Source organism: Aspergillus novofumigatus, assembly GCF_002847465.1.
Source record: "Aspergillus novofumigatus IBT 16806 chromosome Unknown P174scaffold_5, whole genome shotgun sequence".
Lineage (NCBI taxonomy): Eukaryota > Fungi > Ascomycota > Eurotiomycetes > Eurotiales > Aspergillaceae > Aspergillus > Aspergillus novofumigatus.
In genome coordinates, this window is record NW_020194278.1 from 1,832,108 (window position 1) to 1,854,458 (window position 22,351).

General features: G+C 52.3%; 8 protein-coding genes across 8 annotated transcripts; 2 read left to right on the forward strand and 6 right to left on the reverse strand.

Moving 5' to 3' along the window:
* Positions 1 to 166: 166 nt before the first annotated feature.
* Positions 167 to 1,748, reverse strand: P174DRAFT_408826 (putative pantetheine-phosphate adenylyltransferase; the record flags this gene model as incomplete). The annotated part of the gene is made up of 1 exon (XM_024824186.1): positions 167 to 1,748. The coding sequence occupies one exon, from the start codon at positions 1,746 to 1,748 to the stop codon at positions 534 to 536; it is 1,215 nt and encodes a 404-aa protein (XP_024681535.1). The 3' UTR covers positions 167 to 533.
* Positions 1,749 to 2,070: 322 nt separating this feature from the next.
* Positions 2,071 to 4,742, forward strand: P174DRAFT_442805 (WD repeat protein). The gene is made up of 5 exons (XM_024827664.1): positions 2,071 to 2,146; positions 2,278 to 3,174; positions 3,239 to 3,842; positions 3,897 to 3,974; positions 4,025 to 4,742. Exons 2-5 carry the CDS (start codon positions 2,386 to 2,388, stop codon positions 4,441 to 4,443), a joined length of 1,890 nt encoding a protein of 629 aa, XP_024681536.1. The 5' UTR covers positions 2,071 to 2,146; positions 2,278 to 2,385; the 3' UTR covers positions 4,444 to 4,742.
* Positions 4,644 to 6,965, reverse strand: P174DRAFT_408832 (acyltransferase family protein). Its single transcript, XM_024824187.1, has 2 exons — positions 6,862 to 6,965; positions 4,644 to 6,791 (listed from the first exon to the last, which is right to left on the reverse strand). The coding sequence occupies exon 2, from the start codon at positions 6,504 to 6,506 to the stop codon at positions 4,893 to 4,895; it is 1,614 nt and encodes a 537-aa protein (XP_024681537.1). The 5' UTR covers positions 6,507 to 6,791; positions 6,862 to 6,965; the 3' UTR covers positions 4,644 to 4,892.
* Positions 6,966 to 7,789: 824 nt separating this feature from the next.
* triA (putative mRNA capping nucleoside-triphosphatase) lies at positions 7,790 to 10,595 on the forward strand (the record flags this gene model as incomplete). The annotated part of the gene is made up of 4 exons (XM_024830802.1): positions 7,790 to 9,231; positions 9,273 to 9,561; positions 9,616 to 10,065; positions 10,131 to 10,595. 4 exons carry the CDS (start codon positions 7,790 to 7,792, stop codon positions 10,305 to 10,307), a joined length of 2,358 nt encoding a protein of 785 aa, XP_024681538.1. The 3' UTR covers positions 10,308 to 10,595.
* A 211-nt stretch (positions 10,596 to 10,806) lies between these two features.
* On the reverse strand, positions 10,807 to 14,193 carry spt5 (transcription elongation factor spt5; the record flags this gene model as incomplete). Its single annotated transcript, XM_024829996.1, has 6 exons — positions 10,807 to 11,381; positions 11,439 to 12,175; positions 12,230 to 13,211; positions 13,247 to 13,709; positions 13,773 to 14,030; positions 14,092 to 14,193. 6 exons carry the CDS (start codon positions 14,191 to 14,193, stop codon positions 10,807 to 10,809), a joined length of 3,117 nt encoding a protein of 1,038 aa, XP_024681539.1.
* Positions 14,194 to 15,031: 838 nt separating this feature from the next.
* P174DRAFT_442808 (putative acyl-CoA dehydrogenase) lies at positions 15,032 to 17,480 on the reverse strand. The gene is made up of 4 exons (XM_024827665.1): positions 16,892 to 17,480; positions 16,565 to 16,827; positions 15,751 to 16,492; positions 15,032 to 15,697 (listed from the first exon to the last, which is right to left on the reverse strand). Exons 1-4 carry the CDS (start codon positions 17,016 to 17,018, stop codon positions 15,204 to 15,206), a joined length of 1,626 nt encoding a protein of 541 aa, XP_024681540.1. The 5' UTR covers positions 17,019 to 17,480; the 3' UTR covers positions 15,032 to 15,203.
* Positions 17,085 to 18,098, reverse strand: P174DRAFT_217053 (uncharacterized protein). Its single transcript, XM_024821365.1, has 2 exons — positions 17,802 to 18,098; positions 17,085 to 17,723 (listed from the first exon to the last, which is right to left on the reverse strand). The coding sequence occupies exons 1-2, from the start codon at positions 17,890 to 17,892 to the stop codon at positions 17,293 to 17,295; spliced, it is 522 nt and encodes a 173-aa protein (XP_024681541.1). The 5' UTR covers positions 17,893 to 18,098; the 3' UTR covers positions 17,085 to 17,292.
* Positions 18,099 to 18,113: 15 nt separating this feature from the next.
* On the reverse strand, positions 18,114 to 22,272 carry P174DRAFT_442810 (proteasome regulatory particle base subunit RPN2). The gene is made up of 6 exons (XM_024827666.1): positions 22,163 to 22,272; positions 21,866 to 22,103; positions 21,594 to 21,763; positions 21,013 to 21,533; positions 18,690 to 20,951; positions 18,114 to 18,632 (listed from the first exon to the last, which is right to left on the reverse strand). The coding sequence occupies exons 2-6, from the start codon at positions 22,003 to 22,005 to the stop codon at positions 18,306 to 18,308; spliced, it is 3,420 nt and encodes a 1,139-aa protein (XP_024681542.1). The 5' UTR covers positions 22,006 to 22,103; positions 22,163 to 22,272; the 3' UTR covers positions 18,114 to 18,305.
* Positions 22,273 to 22,351: the final 79 nt, after the last annotated feature.

Here is a 22,351-nt window from a genome sequence, read left to right on the forward strand (position 1 = left end):
GAGGAGTAGCACCACGGCAGATTCCATGCACAACGGGATTGAGGTTATGGTGGGACAATTAGCAATCCTAACCAACCCGCTGAACCTGGCTTCAGAAGAAAGAGGGAAAAGAATCCATATCAGCCACTCGATTTCCGTCGGAAAATAAGTCTCTCGCATTTTGAGTCTTTCCTTTGGAATCCCTCCATCATGCTACAGAATGAATCGAGGAGAGATATCGTCAAACAACGAGGACGTCCATTCCTCTTTTTTCCCGGCAAGCAGGGGGCAAGGCACTAAGGCAGCTAAGGTAGGCACTCGGTCACTCAGACACCTTCTGAGCCATATTGATCTGAAATCAGAACTGCTCTTTCCATGGTCCATAGGAAATGGGCATTGTTGGCTGCTTATCTACGGAATTCCGGTTTCCAGTTTAACAGCGCCGCAATTCGTCATTTGTCCTTCAGAACGTCCTCGTCTCTGAAGGTCTTGAAAGCAGGATATTCAGTCCAAGTAAGTTCTCAGAGTCTGGCTGATTAACATAACTAATCTAGTTACTGAGCCGTGGCCATTTCCATACGACGCCGTCTGATATCTGTACTGCTTATTTTCGACGCAAAGCTTTCGCCATCGGTTGTGGGAACCTCCCCAGAATGTAAGACATCTATCTCGAAGACATCGAGGCTCTTCCACCCCTTCTTCGCTCGCTCGTCATTGACAGCTGTGCCTCCCGAGCGAGTTTCCGCGGACACCACGAGAGCATCGATGCTTTCATCGGTGATCGTCGGTCCAAACGGGTCCGTGATTTGTACCAATTTCAGCGTCAAGCCGCAACGGACCTTCATTAGCACATAATGGCCGTTGGGACCCGGCTGTGATACCTGCTCAATGCGCGGCGCACTTTTGTCCGGACGGCTGAAATCCATAATCGCCAAAAGGAAGGACGAGGTGCTCTGACATCGGTCATCCCAGCTCTCCAGAAATTCGGCATACTTCTTGTTCTTCAACAATGCATCTCCTGTAACGCCCACAGTCAGATGTCGCTCAGGAATCGGATCGAACTCTTCCACAGGTTCCAAAGCTAACGCAGTGGCGGTGAGGAGAAGTTTGTGTCCAATATGGAAGTGATCGAATGTGCCCCCTACGGCAACCGAATAATGCGGCGATTGAGCCTTAACTTCAGGAACTATCAATGTCTTGGGAGAGGGCCAGCTGGGCTGATTCGAGAGTGAATGCAAAGAACCAGCGTTCGGGTCTTTGTTCTTCGAATAGATACTATCAAACGCTGTTGCTAGCTGTTGACCTGCTTCGTTTCCAGGATAGTAGATCCAGTCCCATAGTCGCGAAGAATTCGCCAGCGATTGCAAATCGAGGATCGGTCCATGTCGTGGAGTCTGACGATCCTCTGCCGAGGTTGTTGGGAAATCAATAAAGACTACCCGAGCATCAATGCCACCAGGGGCATCCAGCTCAATGCTGTGCTCCGCGCTGACGATTCCAATCAGCCTGTAGATATTTGCCAAGTAATGTTGAAGGCTTGGGAAAATGTTCGCCCTTGGCTGAGAGCTTCGTGAAAGGAGACCTGGTATGGAAATAGCGATGTCTAGAATTGCAATGCTATTAACGCCATTAAGCGTCTTGCAGAGTTTGGAAAAAACAGTAGACAATGTCGGTTCATAAGCATCTTTGAATTGTTCAAACTTGACAGCCGGGGGAGGAGGGAGAAGCAGCAGAGCTGCAATCTCCTGGGGGCCGTCATCGGAAGCCATTCTGAAGGGGATTGCGGGGTGTAGACGAGGGGGAAGAGCGCAAAAGGAAGATGGAGATAGCGCGACAGATGATACACGCCGGGGGATTATTTATGCTGAGGAATCCAACTGAACATTTTGGAATAGTCTTCTTGAACCAGCGAATAGCAGAGAACTAAAAGACAGGTACGCAAATCCTGTGTTACCTCCGAGCAGGAGAAGTATGGCCGTCGGTTATGTCTCCTTCGAGAGACTCAACTCATCATCACGGCTGACTCAGCAGCACGAGACTCCTCCGGCGACTCTGGCGTGTCTCATCCTCGACCTGTTGCTGCCCAGTCATTGCCATTCGGCTTTTCTTTACGGTCCTTGTGGGTTTCTTCGTAAACTCCATGATGTGCTTGTGAAACACTACCAAGGTGATTTTTCTCTGTTATGATCCCATACTGCAACACATAGGCTTGGTGCAGTCGGAGCCCCATACTCCTACCTGTACATGTCTCTCTCTCCCTCTCTTCACAGTAAAGTCATCCGCTTACCATGCTCTCAGAACTAGTCACCGGTGAGAACCTAGTGGGAGCTTTGGTTGTAGCGCAAGAACGTGGCGTACCGAGAAAGACGTTCTTCACGGATTCCTCAACGACTGAGCTGCAACAGCATGTCGAACCCCGCGCAACCCTACGAGCCCTCTCGACGGACGACCGTCTATAGCCGCCAGCCAGAGGAGCTTCATATCCCGTCCGGGACCCAGACTAGCTCAAATATGCAGCGCCAATCGATGTCTCACGAACTATCGACAGCTACTGAGCCCCCAATGAACAATCTCCCTTCCATCAACGTCCAGCCGTCGAGCGCCCAACCAAGTCACTATGGGGCCGGTACCAGCAGTGGCAGCGGTGCTCTCCCAGGAGCACTTCAACCAGGGAACGTGAACCGTCCTCCAGCAGTGTCTATGAACACAGCGCCTTCTGCGCTCCCAACGCTTACCCAACTGTCTACGCAGCTGCAACCGCAGGCATCGCAACAACCACAACAACAACAGCCACCGACGACCCCCCGTTCGGGCATGGTCAATTCGCACGGTCATTCCAGATCCAGTCCTTCGAACCTCGAGCAACCCAAATATAGAACGCACGGAGTGACAGAGAATTCCAGATATGGATCATCACCTGGTGCGGGTTTCCAGCCCCATACTCCGCAAGGAGCGAAATACTCCCCGCTTGGGTTGGCCGATATACGTCCGTCGGGGGATCTTCTGAGCGACGCACTCCACAGTCCGAGCATGCCTCCAATTAATGGAGATACTCAGGTTCCAACGAACAGCAACTACATCGCTCCTTGGCCCGTATATGCAATGGATTGGTGTAAATGGCCAATTTCAGGAAGCTCGGGCTCCTTTGGCGGCAAGATCGCACTAGGAAGCTACTTGGAAGATAACCACAACTATGTAGGGACATGTTCTACATGCTTCGTTATCGTTTGGATTCATTCAATTGCTGACTAGAATCCAGATACAAATCATTGATACCCATTTGACACAACCAGACCCGGATACACCAGATCTCGCGCCGGGAGACATGAAAGTAGAGTATGTCAAAACCGCGGAAGCCACACATTCTTATCCCGTCACGAGAATCCTCTGGGAGCCGCCCTCGTCCCAGAAGCAATCGACGGACCTACTTGCGACGTCCGGCGACCACCTACGACTGTGGTCATTACCCACCACCCAGCCCTTGCATAGCTCCAACTCGATCACACGCCCTGCAAATCAGCGGGATCCCCCGGCTGCCAAGCTTTCCCCCTTAGCACTGCTATCGAATTCAAAGTCTCCCGAACATACTGCCCCTATCACGTCTCTCGATTGGAATACGATATCTCCCAGCTTGATCATCACCTCGAGCATCGACACGACATGCACAATCTGGGACATTCCTACGCTCACAGCCAAAACGCAGCTGATCGCGCACGACAAGGAGGTATATGACGTTCGATTCTGCGCGAATAGCGTCGACGTCTTTGTTAGCTGCGGCGCTGATGGTAGTGTGCGCATGTTCGATTTGCGCAGCCTGGAGCACAGCACGATCATCTACGAGCCGACTGAGAAGAATGACAAATGTATTTCGTCCACATTATCCTGGTTTGAATCTTGCTGACACGAGCCTTCTCTAGTAATGAGCCCTGGAAACGGTAGCCCTTCAGCTCCATCCAATTCCGTCTGGCCCCACCTCTTTTACGTATTGCAGGTGTGTATTCTTAGTCGCGTGCACGATGGAGACCATACTAAACACAAATTGCAGCATCACCACACGACGCTCATCTCCTAGCAACATTCTCTCAAGACTCCAACATCGTCCGCGTGCTCGATGTCCGGCAGCCGGGTCAAGCCATCCTCGAGCTCAAGGGCCACTCCGCATCCATCAACTGCGTCGAATGGTCCCCCAACCGACGGGGTGTCCTCGCCTCCGGTGCAGACGACTGCTTCGTTCTCCTATGGGATCTGATCAACCAGCACAATGCCGCACCTGTGCCCCCCGTCGTGCACAACCCAGGCACACCGTCAACCACTTCCGAACGAGGGCCAGCTGCGGCCTGGCAATGCGATTATGAAGTCTCGAACCTTAGCTGGTCGCCTCAAGGAGGGACGACCAGCTCCGGCCACCCGAGGGATTGGTTAGGAGTTTGTGGAGGCCGAAGCGTGTGGGGAGTTGCATTATGAGATGGAGACGGATAAACGATCTTTTGCTTCTAGACAACTTCTATTTATTCCCCTTTTGTTCCTTTTTCCTTTACTTCCTCGTCTTTCTTGAGTCTTGGTCTGCCTTGCTTATCGTTCTATCCGACTGGGTGATGAAAAATGAAGTCATGCATGCCGGTATATGGAGCGAACTGGGACGAGTGATGATTGAACGATTGACTGAATTAAATCAGAGAAAACATACAGAGCTTGACTGTAACAGGGTGAGCGCTCATGTGAGGCAAAAATTCAAGAGGGTATATAGAGATTCCTCCAATCTAAGTCTATTTACTTCTACTCCAGGTAGGCATGTAATATGTACAGTGCAAAAGGGAAAAAGCAGACCGAGCGGTTCGAGAATTGAAAATGCCAATTGCCGTTAACACCCAACAGCTGATTCGTTGCTAGATTCGGAGACAGTATTGACGTGCTTAGTGAATATGTGCGTTCGGCGTTGAATTTTGCTGCCCGGTCATCTTGACAAGCACTTTATCTTCCACCCACCGGGCGAATTTGACGCTCGGGATGTCGACGGCGCGCCAGAAGACATCGCCAGCCCAGAGGGAAACGGGCAAGCAAATGAGCCACCCGATCAAGAAGCCCAGGCAGTACTGGAAATCTGTCTCCTTGCCGGTGACTTTCCAGATATTCGGCATAAGCGAGTAGCCCAGGGAATGGAGGATAGGGCCGTGGACGATATAAAAGGCAAAGGATATCTTGCCTAGATATTGCGATAGGGGGTTAACAAAGAGTTTCTGGATATCCTTGGAGTGGTTTATGCTGAAGACGATCAGGACTGCGCCGAGCGTCTGCGGGAAGCGGTGGGGTTCGGGATAGGTCTTAGGGGTGATTCTCCAGGTCCACATGTAGAACGGGGTCCACTTGTAGCCTGTGTTCGGAGCGGAGCCGAGATAGAGGCCGAAGATGAAGAGGGCAATCCAGAATTTGCGGCTTGAGACACGGGAGAGGGTGGAACGGATGCGGTGCATGGGCTTTTGGTCTGCGGATGGGCGCTCCCATGTACCGTTGATCAGATCAGCTTCAGCCATGAGCATGCCAGACAGGAACAGGACGACGTCCCACCGGCCCCAGCGCATACAGAACCAGACTAGGCCGCTAACCAGGGAGAGGCGAGCAACCGCTGTGACGCGCGAGGTTGCGATGATGGTGAGGAAGAGGACAATCGAGCACCGGAACTCCACTGGAATCGTCCACAGGTGTGGGTTGTAATAGTTGTAGTATAGCGCCCAGTTCCAGGGGTCCATGAGGTGCACCGCCGTGAGGTACATGTCCCAGAATTGCTTGGTAAAGGACTTCATCAGAGGAGGATGCTGCTCGTTCGTGCCGAGGATGGTGTGCCCTTCATTGAGGACTCTAAGCGAGTAGTTGTAGACGCCGAGACGCACTGCGACAAAGACCAGAACGATACCGACAATAGAGGGGATGTACAGTCGGAGACCGCGACGAAAGGTCGAGGACGCCAAAGTCGCCAAAGTTTGCTCCCAAGAGCGAGTACGGATAATCTTCAGAGGCTTGTAGGATAGCACATATCCCGAAATCACAAAGAAGATAGCAACCATGATGTGGCCGGAGACCAGTAGGTGAACGATGGGAAGGTGAAGGATCCCATAGTTCTCGTTATTGAAACCCCACCCCACTGCGACTTTCCATGTGTAGGTGAAGAGAAAATGAAAATTGAAGACCAGCAGACAGGCCCAGCCTCTCAAGCCATCCAGCGCCGCGATCGCATGGGGTTTCGTGGGCTGGGGAGGCTCCCCACCCACCAGATGTTGCAGATAGCTCGGTGTGAGGGCGATGCCCAATCTTTTAAGCCAACGATCTAAATATTCCTGCCAGTGATCTGAGACGTGCTGTACGTGTGAAGACAGCCGATCAGGACGTGCGAGCACATGGGAGGGGGTGTAGTCGGATAGATTCGTCCAGTTGAAGGACGACTTGCCTCCATAGGGGCCTGACTCTAGGTCATCGAGGGGAATATCATGGATCGCAGGAGAAGGCCGAGTGTCCTTGTCAGTGAGCAACATATCGTGAGGATGTTCGTGTCAGGTATGAGTTTGTGCGAAGACGCTGGGGAGAGCCAGTGCTTCATACAGTGGGCACTGGTATAAACGGGGGTCTGATTGCGCAATCAGATCGACAAGGCGACTCAAAACGATCCAGTCGTTTGGAATAATGGGAAACAATGTTCGAACCAAGCCGTTCGCTTTAAGACATTCAACAGTACGCGATAATGGGTATATTCAAGATGCAGACGTGTTCCTTCAAGAGTCCATCAATCGACAATGCGCTAAAGCAAACGAGTAGATATTCTGAGGACAGAATCTCAATTGTTAGAATGGTCGCATGATCTCTGAAATTAGAGGGTCGAGAGTCTCTCACCTGTTGTGTATCACCGATATTAACATGAAAAAGAAAGAAAGATAGCTAGGGGGAAAGGAATGACTGAGTATAGAGAGAGAGTGTGTGATTGATGGCAAAGGAAGACTTGGAGTAGAGGAGTGAGAAGCGAAAAAGGACAAATCAGACACAGCCTCTTTTAATGGTCCCGTCGTCAACTGGCGCCGATCACCAATCCTGTCCGCATCTCGTCAACAAAACATCTTTCTGCTTGATATTGCTGGTATTCTTGAGTATCTTATGGGTTTGACTATGCATCAATATCTGTACTGTTTGTAAAAGTAGTAATCCAGTTAGTATCCAAGACTTTGTGGAAGCTCTCTCGAATTGGTACTAACTATATCATAGCTCTACTATGACCTCAGCTGTGATCCATGGTGAAGACACACGGAGAACGAGCACTTAAGGATTTCCTGTGCATTGATAGAATCTTCCTGGACATCTTCAAGCATTGCTCAAAAAGAATCAATTAGACACAAAGTAGTCAGGAGATGCGACGGCTCTCGCTGTCCATCGCTCTCACAGCACAGGGTCAACCAAACCAGCCAAACTTTTCGGCTTCTCCAAATTCTCTCCGTCTCATCCACTCTCTCTCCATCTCCCATCTCCGTCGTCATCGCACATTTGTTGTCCGAATTGTTCTCAACAGCCAATCGAACCGTCCCTACGAAAGACGCCAGAGTCAACTCCTTCACTTTCATCCGTATCCCCCTCTCAATTCCTCTTTTCTCCCCTCCTTGCCTTTCGACCCAAGGCAAAGAACAGTGGCCCCTCGACGCATCCGATTGCGACGTCGGAGCCCCTGTTTTTTTATTTATATAACTTTTTAATCTGGATGTCTGGCTTGGTCATTTTATCTTCATTATTTGCCCTTTCCTCGCCGCAGTGACTTCTAGTGAATAGTGTCATTATGGATTTGCGCACGATCATGAATAGCGATGCCACTGGCACCTCTGATGCTGCCCCTGCTCCGTCGCAGCAATCGCTTTCTCGAACTGAATCCGTGTATCCTCCACGTCAACCGCAAAATGTCACCGCATCGCCCTCGTCCTCCTCGCCTTCCCATCCTCCTGGATTCCAACAACAGCCCCCTCAGCCGCCTCCATTGCAGAGGCCTCATGCGTCTCCAGAGCGATCGTCTTCCTATGGCTCAATACAATCGCCTTTTCAGTATCATGCGGCCTCTGCGCTGAGCGCCGGTGCGCAATCCCAACGAGGCCAGAGTCCGCCCCCTCCAGCTCCTCCATTTGCTTCCTCCGGCTCGCGTGACTCCTATTCTGCGTCCGCCAGTTATAACGCGGCTGCACCATTGGCCTCTCCATACACCCCGCTACCCGCGAGTTCTGCGGGCCCTTTCCCGGAGCAGCAACAGCAGCAGTCGTATTTCGCGCAGCAGCGATCCCAGTCCATCCAGTCTGTCCTCTCCCCTCCACCCGCGACCAACCACTCATTCCCACCCAGAGAAAGTCCTTCCTCAGCTGCTTCGCAGTCGCATCCATCACAGCTGTTCTCACCCCCGGCGCATGGGTCGTTGCCTGGTACTCCGCGGGCGTCCGCTACCACATCTCTACCGCGTCAAACAACGCCGTCCACACGTCCTCAATCCTCCGGTCATGACTCCCAATCACACCATGGCTCAAGCCCTTGGATTGGCCCGGATTCTCAAGTCCACATGTCTCCAACTTCGATGCCAAGAGCTTCGCGTCAGGATTCAAGACACCGAGAGCTGACCCCGCGACAATTTCCTCCAGGGGTTGACAGGCGAGCATCGGATGAAAGCGTGAGCCCCAAGACCGCCTATCCTGCAGCGTCCCGACAAGGAAGCATGACCTCAACTTCCGAGCAGAGGTTTGCAGCACAGAGCAGTCGCATTGGAGACGGCGCAACGAGAGAGAACTCCACAACGTCAATTATGAATATGTCGCAATCGCCGGTTACTCCTGTGGACGCTCGTACTGCGCCAACGACGTCTCAAATAAACAGCTCGCCTTCGTCCCAGTCGTTCAAGCCCAACGAATCCCTCACCGGAGACGCATTTCCGACTAAGATGGATGTTTCTCCCGATTTCAGACCCGATTCGAGTGACCGACCTGCGAAGCGGAGAAGAAGACGATATATTGAGCCCCCAATCTTCGCTCAGCGGTCTGTTCGCACTAAAGGACGATGCCCGATGATTCCAAACCCACTCCCACCGATTCCCAAACATCTCAGAGACTCGCCCCAGAATCCCTTCGAAGCACGCCGACAGTCAACTCCTTCACAAGCGCCAGCCGCTACAGTCGCGCCCTCGACCGCCGCAGCAGCTGTGACCAAGTCGTCATCCCCACCTGTCAACGGCCCTCCAGCGGCCTGGTTACCCCGACCCCGGCCGCTCCGGCTCTCCCAGTAGGAAGCTTAGGACCATGGGAGCCCTCAATCACCGGGTTTATACCTCACGAGGAAATTACCAAGTTGGTGTGCGACTTTTTGTTCCAACATGTAGTGCTCAGGAACGATGCTACTGCCGCACCCGCCGGCACAGCTGCGGCAGGCCATGGGGCCATCATCGAGGTGGAAGCTAAGTTAGGGCACATTATCGACATGGATCGCGGCGAGAGACTCAGCCTCCCGATCTTAACGGAAAGCGTCATTAACAAGGAAAACCCTCGTTTTCGGACCGCATTCGAAAGTTCAATGACACTTGTGAGTACCATTTCTTTGTCTACCCTGAGCCACTTAATTAACGAAGCTATTCAGTCACAACATCGGGCAATGAACAACTTTCTCAACGAAGCCGTGAAAGCATCTATGCCGCAAACAAATCAAGGTCGAATTCCCCTATCCTACGCTCACAAGAAAGAGCGAGACACCTTCTATGAAATTTCCCCATCCGAGCTTCCGCCAGTCATCAGACAGAACCTCAATCCCCGTCATAAACCGAAGGTCCGCGTCACAGTCGATCAGCGCACTGGCGAGGTCCTCGCTAAGATCGTCAAATGCCGCATTGCAGACATGGACGTGCACAGTCCGCGCACATGCGTCGATTGGCGAGTAAGCGTCAACCTCGAAATGAGCTACGAAGGCGACGTCAGTCATCTCCCCATGGTAGACAGCCGAGGCGGCCGCGGCGGAGACAGAAGCAAAGACCGCATGAGCTACAGACATTTGGCATACCAGATCGACCTGACCCAGGTTGCCAAATCAGAGGTAAGCCTTTTTTTTTTTTCTGGCGCCCGCCCCCTACTCCTGAACCCATTCTGACGATGACCCAGCCCCCTACCAAAGGCGACTTCGAACACGAACTCGAGATCGAGGCCTCCGCCGCCGAGATTCGCCGTCAGGGCCAGCTAGCCATGGCCGGTGACCCGCAGAACCAATACGAAGATCTAGTCAAGGGATTTGTGGATAACATCCGCGTGCTGGCGCGTGCGGTGCCGCCGCCTTCTTGATATTCCATGCCACGTCGGCAGGCTTCAAAACCTAATATCATCGCTGCTACACCTTCTCTTCCAGGTAGAAGAAATACATACTACTACTCCTCCGCCTCGGATGGAATTGCCTTAACCTTCTCGATTGTGTTAGTATATATCCCTTCTAGTTTTATTTTTAATGGTCAGGTCGACGAGTGACGAAAGGAGCCTGAAATCGTGACATAATATGACTGATACGACATGTCGAATATTCATTGCGTTTGCAGCTTTATTCAAAACCAGCATATAGATCCAAGCCCATACAGCTGATTACAATCCATCTCCAAGTTTGACAAGGTGTACATGATATTGAGTCCGCCCTGTATATGTCTAGAATACAACTATCGAAGTATGAAGTGAACCGACTGACACACGCATTATACATTGTCCTTCTGTATTTGGGAAAAGATAAGCAAAAAACCGGCAACGTAAAATACATTCCAAAATATTCGCCTTTTTCGTGCACTGAAAGCATGCTCTAAGGGCTGGGTGTTCCTTCGTCGTAGCGAGGCCCGCCATCCTCACCGTCCCCATATGCTCCTGCACCCGGGGTCGCCGCCGCACCACCCATCGCCGGCGTGGGTGCATCGTACGGACGACCTGAGAGGCCGCCGGGGGTCGGTGCATTGAACACCCCCGGTGTCGGGGCGCTGTCAGCCCAGGCTCCAGGAGTAGGTGCCGAAGCTCCGGGGGTTGGTGCGGTATATGCCCCTGGGGTGGGAGCAGAATAGGCCCCACCGGGAGTGGGAGCGTCGTAGCCGCGAGAATCTCTAGTCCCGCTTCCTGCCGAGGAGCTCCCAGACCAGGCCGGCGTGCGGCCGCCGGCGTTGGCCCCTCCCCAAGCTGGCGTTCGTGAGCCTGCCGCAAATGCATCAAAGCCACTTGATCCAGAGCCGGAGTCGTAGGGTGTTCGTGCGCCGGCATTCCAGGCTGGTGTGCGTGAGCCAGCGCCTCCGTATGCGGTTCGACTTCCATCGTAGGGGTTCGACGTGCGCGATCCGTCCATCTTCCATGCTGGGGTGCGAGAACCACTGACGCCTGCCCAAGCGGGTGCTGAATACCAGTTAGTTTCAAACCTTCCATCATAAACGGCATTAAAGAAAGACTTACTTCGAGCCGAGGATGCACCACCCCAAGCAGGCGTTCTGGATGAATCTGCCGCTGCCATGGGCGTACGTCCACCTGACCATCCGGATGGCGGCGCTGCGGAAGCACCATATGGCACACGCTGTCCTCCCTTCCGAGACATGTCCAGCGTTTGGCCGGTGACAGGATCCTTGACGAGGAGGACGTCTTTGGGGATCGTCACCAGTTTATTTCTGGAGTGAAGCTCCACACGTGCTTGTACATCTGTCGAATCCTTCACAATACCTACTAGACCCTTGTACGGCCCCTTGCGCACTTGGACGGTCTTGCCAATCAACCGATCACGGCCGAAGCTTTTGGGAGGTCCCATTGAAGCACCAGGAATGCCGTTTCTCATCAGAGCCGGATTCATCTTGGTGAGGTCAGGCCCGGTGGATCTGCCACCCTTGGCCGACACAGTGACAACATTGGTCGTACGGACCACAACGATACCTGAATTTTCTGCCTGTGCTTTGTTGTGCAAGAACAGGAACGAGCGGTAAATGTGAAGAATGACGCCGCTCCTCTGGTCCCCATACAATTCCCGCACAGTATCGCCGATTCGAATTTCAGCACCATTGCGATCAGTAGCCACAGCGTCCCGACGTGGTGTAATCTTGTTTGCGACCTGTGAGGGAAGAACAGTGCGAATAGACCCGTTCTGGTCCAGAACCCTCAACGACTCACGATCAACCTTGACAACGCAAGCAACAGTGGAGGCACTGGGACAAGATCAGCGAACAAAGAACATACTAAGCCAGCAAGAGAGAACTTACTCTAGTTGAACGAGGTCGTGCACATCAAACATGCCCAACTTCCCATCGACACCAGTCTCGGCAGAGAGCCTGAGATCCTTGCTGAAGACGGTAATTTCCTGCATGCTCATATCACTGAGCAGTGTCACAGTATCGTCTTTGACCTGTACCACCATACCCAGCTCATCCTGGTATCGACTGCCGCCAATGACCTTGACATGGTCACCTTCCCTGAAGCGCTTGCGAAGAGATTTGACTGGAGCTTCAATCATCTGACCGGCCAATTCACCTTCCGTTACCTGCAAGGTAACGATGTCTCCGCGAGTCGAAGTGGTGCGACCGACCAAGCCCTGCTGCTCGCCTCGGAACACCTCGACTGGGTCACCTGGAAGATATGATTCCTCGGCCGTCGAGTTTTTGAGCGTCTCCGCAAGTGATGCAAGGTCCAAGTTCGAGGTACCGTCATCAGACCCTCGAGCGAACATAGTAACCTCCTCGAGACGGGGGTTGACGTTCTTTGTGATAAGATGCTGTACCTTCATGTCCTTGATCAAGAAACCGTCGATATACGTCTCACCAAGGTAGCTCCACGACTTTCCGCCCAAGCCAGACGTAGCTGACAAGTACTTTCCATGTCTTTTCTTCGCTTCAGCCTCGCTGAATAGTCGCTGGGGAGGCCGCGGCCCTCCTGAAGCCATGCCAGGGCGCTTTCGCTTGATGTCGACTACAGGAGCTCCACTGTCCTCATTCAAGCCATAATCTAACCGCGGGACCAAGCGCACTGTAACCTCCAAGCCGTTTGTGTCCACTTCTTCAATTTGGGCCAGATCACCTTGGTATTTGCCGCGCTTGATGCGAACCCATCCGCCAGGGTTGAGCTCCTCGGATTTCTGAACTCGAAGTAAATCGGGCATCTCTCGAACGGGAACCAGGATCATCTTTGTCCGTGGATAGACATTTGACATATCTTCCAGCGCCTCCATCACATCAGCTTGTCTGCGCGCTTCGACGTAGATGTAACCACTCATGGCACCCCACGCTCAAAGGCAGAAATGATCTTGATGGGTTTCCGAGAGCCAGCTGGGCGCTCTTCGATCCGCTTTTGAATCGCAAATACGACTTCACGCTCCTTGCCGGCTTTGCAACGGACACCCCAGATACTGGGATCGTCAACGCTGGGAAGAAGCAACCGCTTGGGCACGACAACGGCATCGGTGGCGGCGGCGCGGTTCCGACCATAACGTTCTTTGAGCAACTGCGCCTGCTTCTCAGCATCCATACTGGCCTCGAGTTCGCGCTGGCGATCTAGTTGTCGGTGCCGGCGGTCGTCTGTCTCCGCGCCAGCAGGGAGCGCATCCAGATCGTCCGGGTGCATCTCTGCGCCAAACTCCATCTCATCCTCCTCGTCTTCAGCCTCGTCCTCTTCCTCGTCGACACCGGCCTCCGTTTCGATGAAATTATGCACGCCGCCCAATCTCCTTCTTCGCTTTCTCGGACGGCCCTAGTTGTAAGACAGCCAAAATTAGATCTGCCATCAGCTCGGTAAGGAAGCTACATCACTTACCGATGAGACATCTTGCTCATCTTCGTCTTCATCTTCATCTTCATCTTCGTCGTCCTCATCCTCTTCCTCCTCATCCTCCTCATCATTTTCACCTTCTTCCTCGTCTTCTCCCTCAACTCTCTCACCGCCAGCGTCAGCCTCATCAATGTCTTCCTTTACGTCATCTTCACTCCCCTCACGGTCGGCCCTCTCGGGCTTAACATCGGCATGGTCGTCCTCGTCTTCCTCTTCCTCGTTAATCCGGCCGCGACTCGTAGACTATTCCAAAAGGTGTGAGCACTTGTACCGATCCCAGCCAGTCAATCTAGTAGACACGTACCTGTGGCTTGGCATCCTCATCAGACTCCTCCGCAGGCACGGGATTAAAATCATCGTCCTCTTCGTCGGACCCAAAGTCCTCGTTCAGAAAATTCCGCGACATGTTCTAGGTTGTGGCGTGGATGTTGTGTAATGAGGTTAACGATTTTTGGTAAATTCGCACAATGAATTTCGAGAGCCCGTGAGTTGATCCCTGAGATTGAGAATGAAACACAAGAGCACTCCGATCCTTTCTCAAGGCGAAACGAGGTGATTCCGCGATCGAGCTCGAGGCAGACCAAGGGTGGGAAAAGATCCAAAGAGCAAACAGTTGCTACCGGGGGATGTCGACTGATTTAAACAGACAGTAGCCTAGCTCACCACCCGGAAAATCGAACGTCCGGTCGAGGTCCAAAGTACTTGTACGAGAAGGACAATGATCAAAAGACCAGGGCGTCGAAGTTGGCCAGACAGTCGAGCGGCAACTTCTCCGTTCGTTCGCCGACTCCGCGACCGCGACGAAATGGGGTTCCTGCCTTTCCAAGACGGAAAATCGGTCTGAAAAGTGAGAGAATGTGAAGTATACGGCTGCTCACCAGAGCCTGATGGTGCGAGCAGCTATTTTTGTGAATCGGCAGGGAAAGAGTTGTGTTGAGCCCCAAGGCGAGGGAACTTTTGAGGTGCCAGCGCAATAGGCAAAGGGTGACTGCGCTTGTGGTTTGAATGCGCTCCCGGAGCCCCCTCGGTCGGACTGAGCAAAGAGCAACACAACAGCAGTTGATGGATTCATCAACGTCTCTTAACTCTCGCTTCTAGATTTCTATTACGTCTAAGCTCTTATTCCTCCACATCCATACTGATATAAAGCATTGTTCAACGGTATAATCCAATCTTTAAATTATTTATCAGATCTTAGCTGGTCGTCTCAAAGTCTTGACCGTCGAGCATACTTGAATACGAAGAGTTCATGAGTACTTCCTCAGACATGGTCTGGAAAGGTAGAATCAATTGATATTCCCATATGTACAGACACACCAAATGGAATGCGAATCAGAGGCAATCCGCTACTGGAAACAAACGGAGCTAGAACAAAAAGTGGATATCTATGTGTTTTTGCAATCTCATATCCAAGAACTACAGCTTCATGCCAAACATCTGGTGCACCCGCAAGCTCTGGCGAACGCTGAGGTCCAACATGATTTCCTCGCTGCCACCGGGGATAGCATAGGCACGAACATCACGATACAAGCGCTCAACCTTGCCACCCTGGCCTCCGCGGCTGTAGCTGAGGCCTCCGAAGATCTGACTCGCCTCACGGGCGCAGAATTCGAAAGTGGTAGTTGCCTGAGCCTTGAGACCGGCAATGGCACCACCCAGCTTGAGCATCGCTTCGGTCTCCTCCATCGACTGGCACTGATAAATGATGTTCTCTAGCCAGTTGTATGTTGCTTCGATCTGGCGAGCCATGTGCGCCAGCTTCATCCGAATGACAGGGTGGTCAATGAGCTTCTTGCCGAAGGTTCTACGCTTGTGGGCGTACTTCATGGCTTCTTCGTAGCATACACGAGCGAACCGGACACACTGAATGACGATACCAATTCTCTCGTGGTTGAAGTTGGTCATGATAACTAGAACGTAGTCAGTACTTGTGTTTTGGGGAACTTAAGAGGTAACAACTCACCCTTGAAGCCCTGGTTCTCTTTGCCGATCAGGTTCTCCACAGGCACCTTGACGTCCTCGAAGGTAACATAGGTAGTGCCACTGCTCCACACACCCTGGCAATCCATGCGTCTGGTACTGACTCCACCCGCCTCTCTCTCAATCAAGAGGACACTGATGCCGTTCATGCCGGGCCCGCCGGTACGAACAGCAGTGGTGAAGTAATCAGACCAAATACCATTGGTAATCCACTTCTTCTCACCATTGACAATATAGTGCTTGCCATCAGGAGACAGCTTGGCTTCGCATGTCAAGTTGGCAACATCACTGCCCGCATCCGGCTCGGTGATGGCGAGACAGATGCGCTTGTCGCCGGCCAGAATACCGGGCAGGATTCTGTCAACCAGAGGCTTCTTGCCGAACTTGACCAGAGGCGGGCAACCGATACCGAAGCCACCAATCAAGTTCCAAACCAGACCACCACTGCCAGCGCGGGACAATTCGTCGGTGAGCAGCATCTCGTGGAAGAGATCCCAATTCTCAGGCGCAACCGACTGGACCCTATTGCGAGTGTGTTGGGCGGGGTACTTGGTCCCCAACAGACCAGCAAGGTATCCTCTCTCGCCCATCTGCTTGTAAATGTTGTCGGGCACCTGCTTGGCCTCATCCCATTCGGTAACGTAGGGCTCAATCTCGGTCTCCACCCATTGTCTGACTTCTGCGCGTAGGGCTGCGTGAGTTTGGTTAAAGTAGGGCGAGTGATACTGCAGTCATTCGGAAGATCAGCGGGACGTTTCAAAAGCGCAGTAAGGAGGATACTTGCAAGGGGAACATACACCTTGGTACCATGAAGGGTCCGCGAAGGGAACCAATTCACCGTAAGGCTCCAGGGGCTCGTCAGACTTCGCAGCAGCAACATCAACCGGAGCTGCAGCTTGAGGCCGGGGCGCCTCCTTCTTAGCAGGAGTAGGTGCAGGAGCAGCCTTCTTAGAATCTAGAGAACCAATCTGCAGCTGGCCCTTGTACTTCTTCAGGATCCCCTCGTTGTGATATTTCCAAAATTGTTTGGAAGCATCCTTGCCCGCCACTCGCGAGAGAACTAGATGCGCACTGTCAGCGCTGGTGCCGCTAATTTTCGACTCTAGCATATGACAACGACGTACTCTTCTTTCCACCAGGGTGATCGTCCTGGAACTTGGTCAAGTCATAGACATCTTCATCGATGATAACCCAGAGGTTGTCTGGCTTGTTATGCGACGCCACATCGTCTTTGGAGAATGTTTTGGACATGATTGTCTATATAAACAGATGTTATGAGCAAAATGAAAGAATAGATACAAGCCTAGTGTATATATCTGCAACCCACGCAGTTAGGTCAACAAGCTATCCGGGCTATGGGGCAGAGTGTGGTCAAAAAAGGGAGGGACAGGAAAACAATCTGGGGTAAGACAGAAGAGAGGATTCGGGGATAGATATAGGTTTAGGAAATTCGGCACAACGAGCGGATCCATCCACCTCGGAGTTCCAGGATATAACGAGGACAAGAAGTGATGATATGCCTGCGCTATCCAGCACAGCCAGTAAATGGCATGAAAAATGTACAGGTAGTGGATATCCCTTTCGGAGGAACAGCCCAAAAGAGCCCACTGAGCCCCGTTCTCAAGGTCTTAGTGCTTGTTAATGTCGGTAGATTTATTGATGACAAGTAGAGCAGTAGTGACGCTTGCGGGGTGGTATGTGGCCATCTTTCACATGCGCAGCCCAAAAAGCAGCCATGGTGATTGATGACTGGCTGGCTGCCCATGTCCCCCCAAAATATTAACTGCAGCACACACGCGAAACACCTCGGCCAGATGATGCTCTGCAGGGTCATCCGCCGGTGATTGTATGTTCTGCTATTGGCTATTGAGTGTCCGCCTGCGTCATGGCCGCACGTGTGCTGATCGCCCATATTGGGAATCTGCCGAGGTTGTAGCCAGCCACACGTGATGTCGCCTTAGTCCAGATTGAGCAATCAGCGCGAAGTCCCGTCTCACCAGAATCGAGAGATACTGTTTGGGTACTAGTACTTACAAACAGGCTGTTCAGGAGCGCCTCCCATGTGAATTCGCTTTAAGATTCTGATCGGCTCATTTTCATCAACTGGCTCGGAGACATGGGTCATGGATCAGGATGGCTCTCTTCAGCCGTTCCATATCACCAAGATTTCTCCGATGCGCTGGTCAAAAGGCCCTATGCATGTGGTTCCTAATTTAACAGTTGACAGCAACGATTTCTTCTGCATAGGCATCTGTTACGATAGACAGTAAACGGGTCTCGAGTTACACCTTTCTTTGATGGACACTCCAACTTTGGAGATGCTCAGTGCTTAACGGTCCAAACAAGATGCTGCACTGTGAAATGCATTACATGCCGTTATGATCTACAAAATGAGCAGGCTAAGGCTTGACGTCCAATTTGCGAAAGTGTAAACCACAAGCACGAGTGGTTCTCATTGCCCTAGCTGAAAGTAGAAGCGAAATCATCATTAATCTAGTAGTACAACCGCCGTGTAGATATGCATCAATATGCCAGCGTTTACTCCTCCATGCCTTCAGACTCGTACTCAAACTCCTCTGGCACAGGGGCTTCCTCGCCACCTTCTTCATCCTCATCCACAGCGGTCAGGACACCAGCGGCGGCCGCTGCCCCTGCGGCTGCGGTAGGATCCGCACCCAGAGGCATCCGACCAGCATCGCGTTGGGGTGTCTGCAAGGCCGCGGCGCCAATGGCGGCTTGCAGCCGATCTTGAAGCGATTCTGCGGTTGCTGCGGGTTGTCTGACTTCTTTGCTTGCTCTCATCTCGATTGTTTCACGAGGTTCGTCGGGGTTCTTGTCCAACACGACAACAACTCCTCCGGTAGGCTGTGGATGCATCGTTAGCAATTCTCTGGGATGGAGAAAATGTGATTTAAAACCTACCCGTTTTACCGGCTCGTACCGGGGCTCTGGGAATGTGAGGTACTTGAGCTGAGCAGGAAGAACCCTGGACATGTTTTCAAGTTCATATCCGACCTTCTCCCGCTCCGCTTTCTTCTTCGGACCTTCGCCAGGGCCCTTCTCTCCTTCCTTCGCCTCTTCCTCGGGCTTCTCCGCACCTTCGTCGGTCTCCATCTTCTCGGGGAGCTGGTCCGACACTTTAGGTGTCGTCGGCGTCTGATCAACATCCATGCTCTCACGCCGTTGTTGTTTCTCGCGACGTTGAGCGCGACGCTTCGCTTGAGCAGTCGTCGAAAGTACAGCAGTCTTGACTTTCTCAGGCGCCTCCTCAGCTTTCACCTGCTGCTCTGGAGGGTAGTCGAAAAGACTAGGTCTCGTGTTGCTATGGAACTTGAAGAAAGGGACTTCAAGCTTCTGATCCACGCCGATGACTGCAGTTGGTGTGAAGCTGAGCGACAAGAAGTGAGTGAGGGGGAACCAGTACCAATACTGAATGAAAACGGCCGCTCCAACGATTCCGGGCATGTTGAGGTTGCCTGTTTGTGTCTGCAGGCTGATCGTGCAGTTCCGACCACCGGCGTCGATGATGCCAAGAGCCACAGCGCAGCCGAACTTGGCCATGGCGTCTTCGTGTCTGTCTCCAATCATCTTCATCATGGCTTTACGAAGACTGCTGACACGGGGGTTCATAGCCTCGTTCTGCTGGACCAAAACCATGGCCAAGGCGATCAAGGCGCCCTGCCTGACGAAATCGGTGGAATCCTTCAGCATGGGCTCCAGAAGGTCGATCGCCTCGTCCAACCCGGTACCAGCGCACGAGATACCCAGCGCCATTGCCGCACCATATCTCACATGGGGATTATAAGATTCGGACAACAGCTCAACCATCCGAGGCACGCTCTGGTACTTTCTGAACAGGATGAAGCCCAAACTGAGAACTGCCACACGACGAACGTCATCGTTGACATCGCTAACGGCAACGTGCAGGAGCCTGCGGACGGCTTTGTTGCTGCCAGTACCACAGTAAGCAAGAGCAATGGTCATGATACCACCGTAACGGAGGGTCGGGTCAGGGTCGCCCAGAAGGCCGTTGATCAACTCATCAGCAGCCTCTTGGCGGCCATACATGATCAAGGCCATACCCATAGCCAGACCACGAACAATCTTCTCGTGCTGCGTATCGTGAGCATACTGAATCATGTCCTCAAGAGCTCTCATGTTTCCGGTTCCCAGCATGACCAAGCCCATAGCCAGACCAACGGCCTCACCATTGAGCGCTGAGTCAGTGTAGAGCACGTTCCGAAGATCCTCATAAATACCCTCATCACCAGTGGCCATGCCTGCAACACCCAATCCTAGCGCTCCACCGTGCTGAACAACCTCCTCCGTAGCCTTTTTGAAGTGATCACGAATCATGTCAACAGCCATTCCACCATGGTTAGCATAGATCAGTCCAAAAGCGTAGAGTGATCCACCCTGGCTGTAAACGGAGCCCGACCCGCCAACACCAGCAATATGTTCCCTTGGGAGATAGGGTTGCAGCAGCTTTTGGCCTTGGCTCAGATTACCACGGTGAATGACACCCAGCGCGGCAGTAGCCGTGAACTTGGACCAGTTAACAGCCTTGCCCAGCCACTCCAGATTATCTCGGAAGAACTTGTCATGTGTGGTGCCAGCATGCATGAAGGCATTGGAAAGAGTAACTGCTGTATGGAAGATGGAGTTCCGAGCCTCCAGACTGTCGCGGACCTTGTTCAAAATGGCAATGTCGGCTTTGTTATTCCGGTAGAGGAACTCGAGATTGAGTTGGATAGATTTTATGCCGTCGAGAATCTCGAGTATATTTTTGAATGCTGTACGCGCTTCATCCGATAACTTCGCCTGGGCATCGTTCGATCCAAGAGACCTTGATTGCTCCGAGCTGGACTGGTCTTGCAGCAGAGGATCAGACTCCTTGGGCTCTTCTTGACTCTCCGTTTTGCTGCTGTCGGGTTGCTGTGCTTCGGGTACAAGTTCGGCAATTTCTTCGCGAACCTTCTTGAGGAATTCTTGAGTACTATTGTCGTAAAGGTCAAAGGAGATCTGGTAGGCAACGGCAAGTGACCTGGCATCACCCTTCTCCACCAACTGTCGAAGAATGACGGACGCCATGGAGTGCTCGTTCAGGAAGACAACACATTTAGCAATCGAGAAGTAGTCCGGAGCAGGAATTTCGTTCAGGAGCTCGAGAATGAGTTTCAAGATCTAACTCGGTTGTTAGCGGAAGGCCTGACAACGGCAAAATAAAATAAGAAAATAGACATACTTCATTGCGAAAAGCCCGCTCCTGCACGATTCCCATGCAGATATCCAATACGTACTCCATGAGCTCTTCGCTTCGACGGGATCCACCGTGTTTCTTCTCATCCTCGCTTGCCCGGATAATAGCCCTGCGGAGCACGTCCATATTCTTCGCTTCGATGGCAATTCCGATAACCTGACGATAACGTTTCTGGACAAAACATTGCTGGAACAAAAGCTCGATGACAGCTTGCAGCTGGCCCTGAACTCCCCGCTTCAAAACCAAAGAGGTTTCATCATGCTTGACAGACACGTCTTCGCCTCCCGGGTGAGCGGCGTCCAAACCTGGCACCTCCTGCCGAGACAGCAATGACTTTGACGGCAATGTGGACTGCGAGAATGGCGTGATGGGAGATGTTAGGCTGGCGGACGTGCTCGTGGCTCCTTCACCCGATGTCGGGAATGAATTGTTCAAGTTGGCAGACGGGTCGCCTGCGGCGGGTCTTTGAGCAGCGGACAGGGAGATAAACGTATCGACACATTTGGCTTGAGAAAACTTAGGTCAGTCGAAGGTTATATCAGTCGGAGGAGTACTGCCAAAATTACCGATGATTGTCTCCTCGAACTCGCCACCGTTCTCCAGCTTGAAGAGTTTCCCAGCTCCGAGAGCGAACACCATGCTTTCGTTGTATTCTTGAAGGTGATAGTAGACCTTCGCCGCAACTAAAGCGGCGAGCTCCCGCTCCGGGAAAGACTCATCTTCGTATAATGCCTCTCTAAAGGTCAAGAGTCGGTTAGCGACAAAGAATTTTGGCAGGGACTTTTTCAATCATGACGTGGAAATCGATTCTATGCAGATAATAGATGGAATGACCAACATCTGAGGCACTGCGTCGACAACTTCTGTCCAGAGGAGGTCGATTTGAGAATCGAGGGTCTTTAGAGCGAAGACTCTCAACTCCGGATCGGGTTCAGAGAGAAAGCCAACAAGACCAGCGGCCGAAGCAAGTCCGACCATCTTTGAAAGATATGTCTTGCTCCCAAGACCGTTTTCGTAGTTGATGGAAGGGTCGGCTTTGCTATCGCGAGAGATGAGGCGATAGCTTCGAGATGGAGCTTCAGAACAAGGGAATCAGCTAAAATCTAGGGCAAAAGTATTCGGAAGAAGCAAATACCGAGTTATACAAAATTTACAGAGAGGCAGTAAATCAAAAATAAACAGATAATGGGAAGCAGATGAGAGAAGGAAGCTGTGAGTTGATTATTAGCAAGCTTCCGACAGCAGCCAGGCACACGTCAACGGTTGAAGCTGACGAAAGGCGCCTGTGGTTCCTGCAGAAACCCCTAAAATGGTCACGTGATTT

What these genes read in the sequence shown, in the direction of transcription:
- P174DRAFT_408832 (XM_024824187.1), bottom strand. Translation starts at nt 6,506, where the DNA reads ATGTTGCTCACTGACAAGGACACTCGGCCTTCTCCTGCGATCCATGAT.
- P174DRAFT_442805 (XM_024827664.1), top strand. Translation starts at nt 2,386, where the DNA reads ATGTCGAACCCCGCGCAACCCTACGAGCCCTCTCGACGGACGACCGTC. An exon ending in GACTGAGAAGAATGACAAAT is followed by an intron (nt 3,843 to 3,896) that starts GTATTTCGTCCA and finishes AGCCTTCTCTAG; the next exon opens with TAATGAGCCCTGGAAACGGT. An exon ending in CTTTTACGTATTGCAGGTGT is followed by an intron (nt 3,975 to 4,024) that starts GTATTCTTAGTC and finishes CACAAATTGCAG; the next exon opens with CATCACCACACGACGCTCAT.
- P174DRAFT_442810 (XM_024827666.1), bottom strand. Translation starts at nt 22,005, where the DNA reads ATGGTCGGACTTGCTTCGGCCGCTGGTCTTGTTGGCTTTCTCTCTGAA. An exon ending in AGCGGGCTTTTCGCAATGAA is followed by an intron (nt 20,952 to 21,012) that starts GTATGTCTATTT and finishes CAACCGAGTTAG; the next exon opens with ATCTTGAAACTCATTCTCGA. An exon ending in GGTACGAGCCGGTAAAACGG is followed by an intron (nt 18,633 to 18,689) that starts GTAGGTTTTAAA and finishes ATGCATCCACAG; the next exon opens with CCTACCGGAGGAGTTGTTGT.
- P174DRAFT_217053 (XM_024821365.1), bottom strand. Translation starts at nt 17,892, where the DNA reads ATGACCCATGTCTCCGAGCCAGTTGATGAAAATGAGCCGATCAGAATC. An exon ending in CGCTCCTGAACAGCCTGTTT is followed by an intron (nt 17,724 to 17,801) that starts GTAAGTACTAGT and finishes ATCTGGACTAAG; the next exon opens with GCGACATCACGTGTGGCTGG.
- P174DRAFT_442808 (XM_024827665.1), bottom strand. Translation starts at nt 17,018, where the DNA reads ATGTCCAAAACATTCTCCAAAGACGATGTGGCGTCGCATAACAAGCCA. An exon ending in TCACCCTGGTGGAAAGAAGA is followed by an intron (nt 16,828 to 16,891) that starts GTACGTCGTTGT and finishes GTGCGCATCTAG; the next exon opens with TTCTCTCGCGAGTGGCGGGC. An exon ending in ACCCTTCATGGTACCAAGGT is followed by an intron (nt 16,493 to 16,564) that starts GTATGTTCCCCT and finishes GAATGACTGCAG; the next exon opens with TATCACTCGCCCTACTTTAA.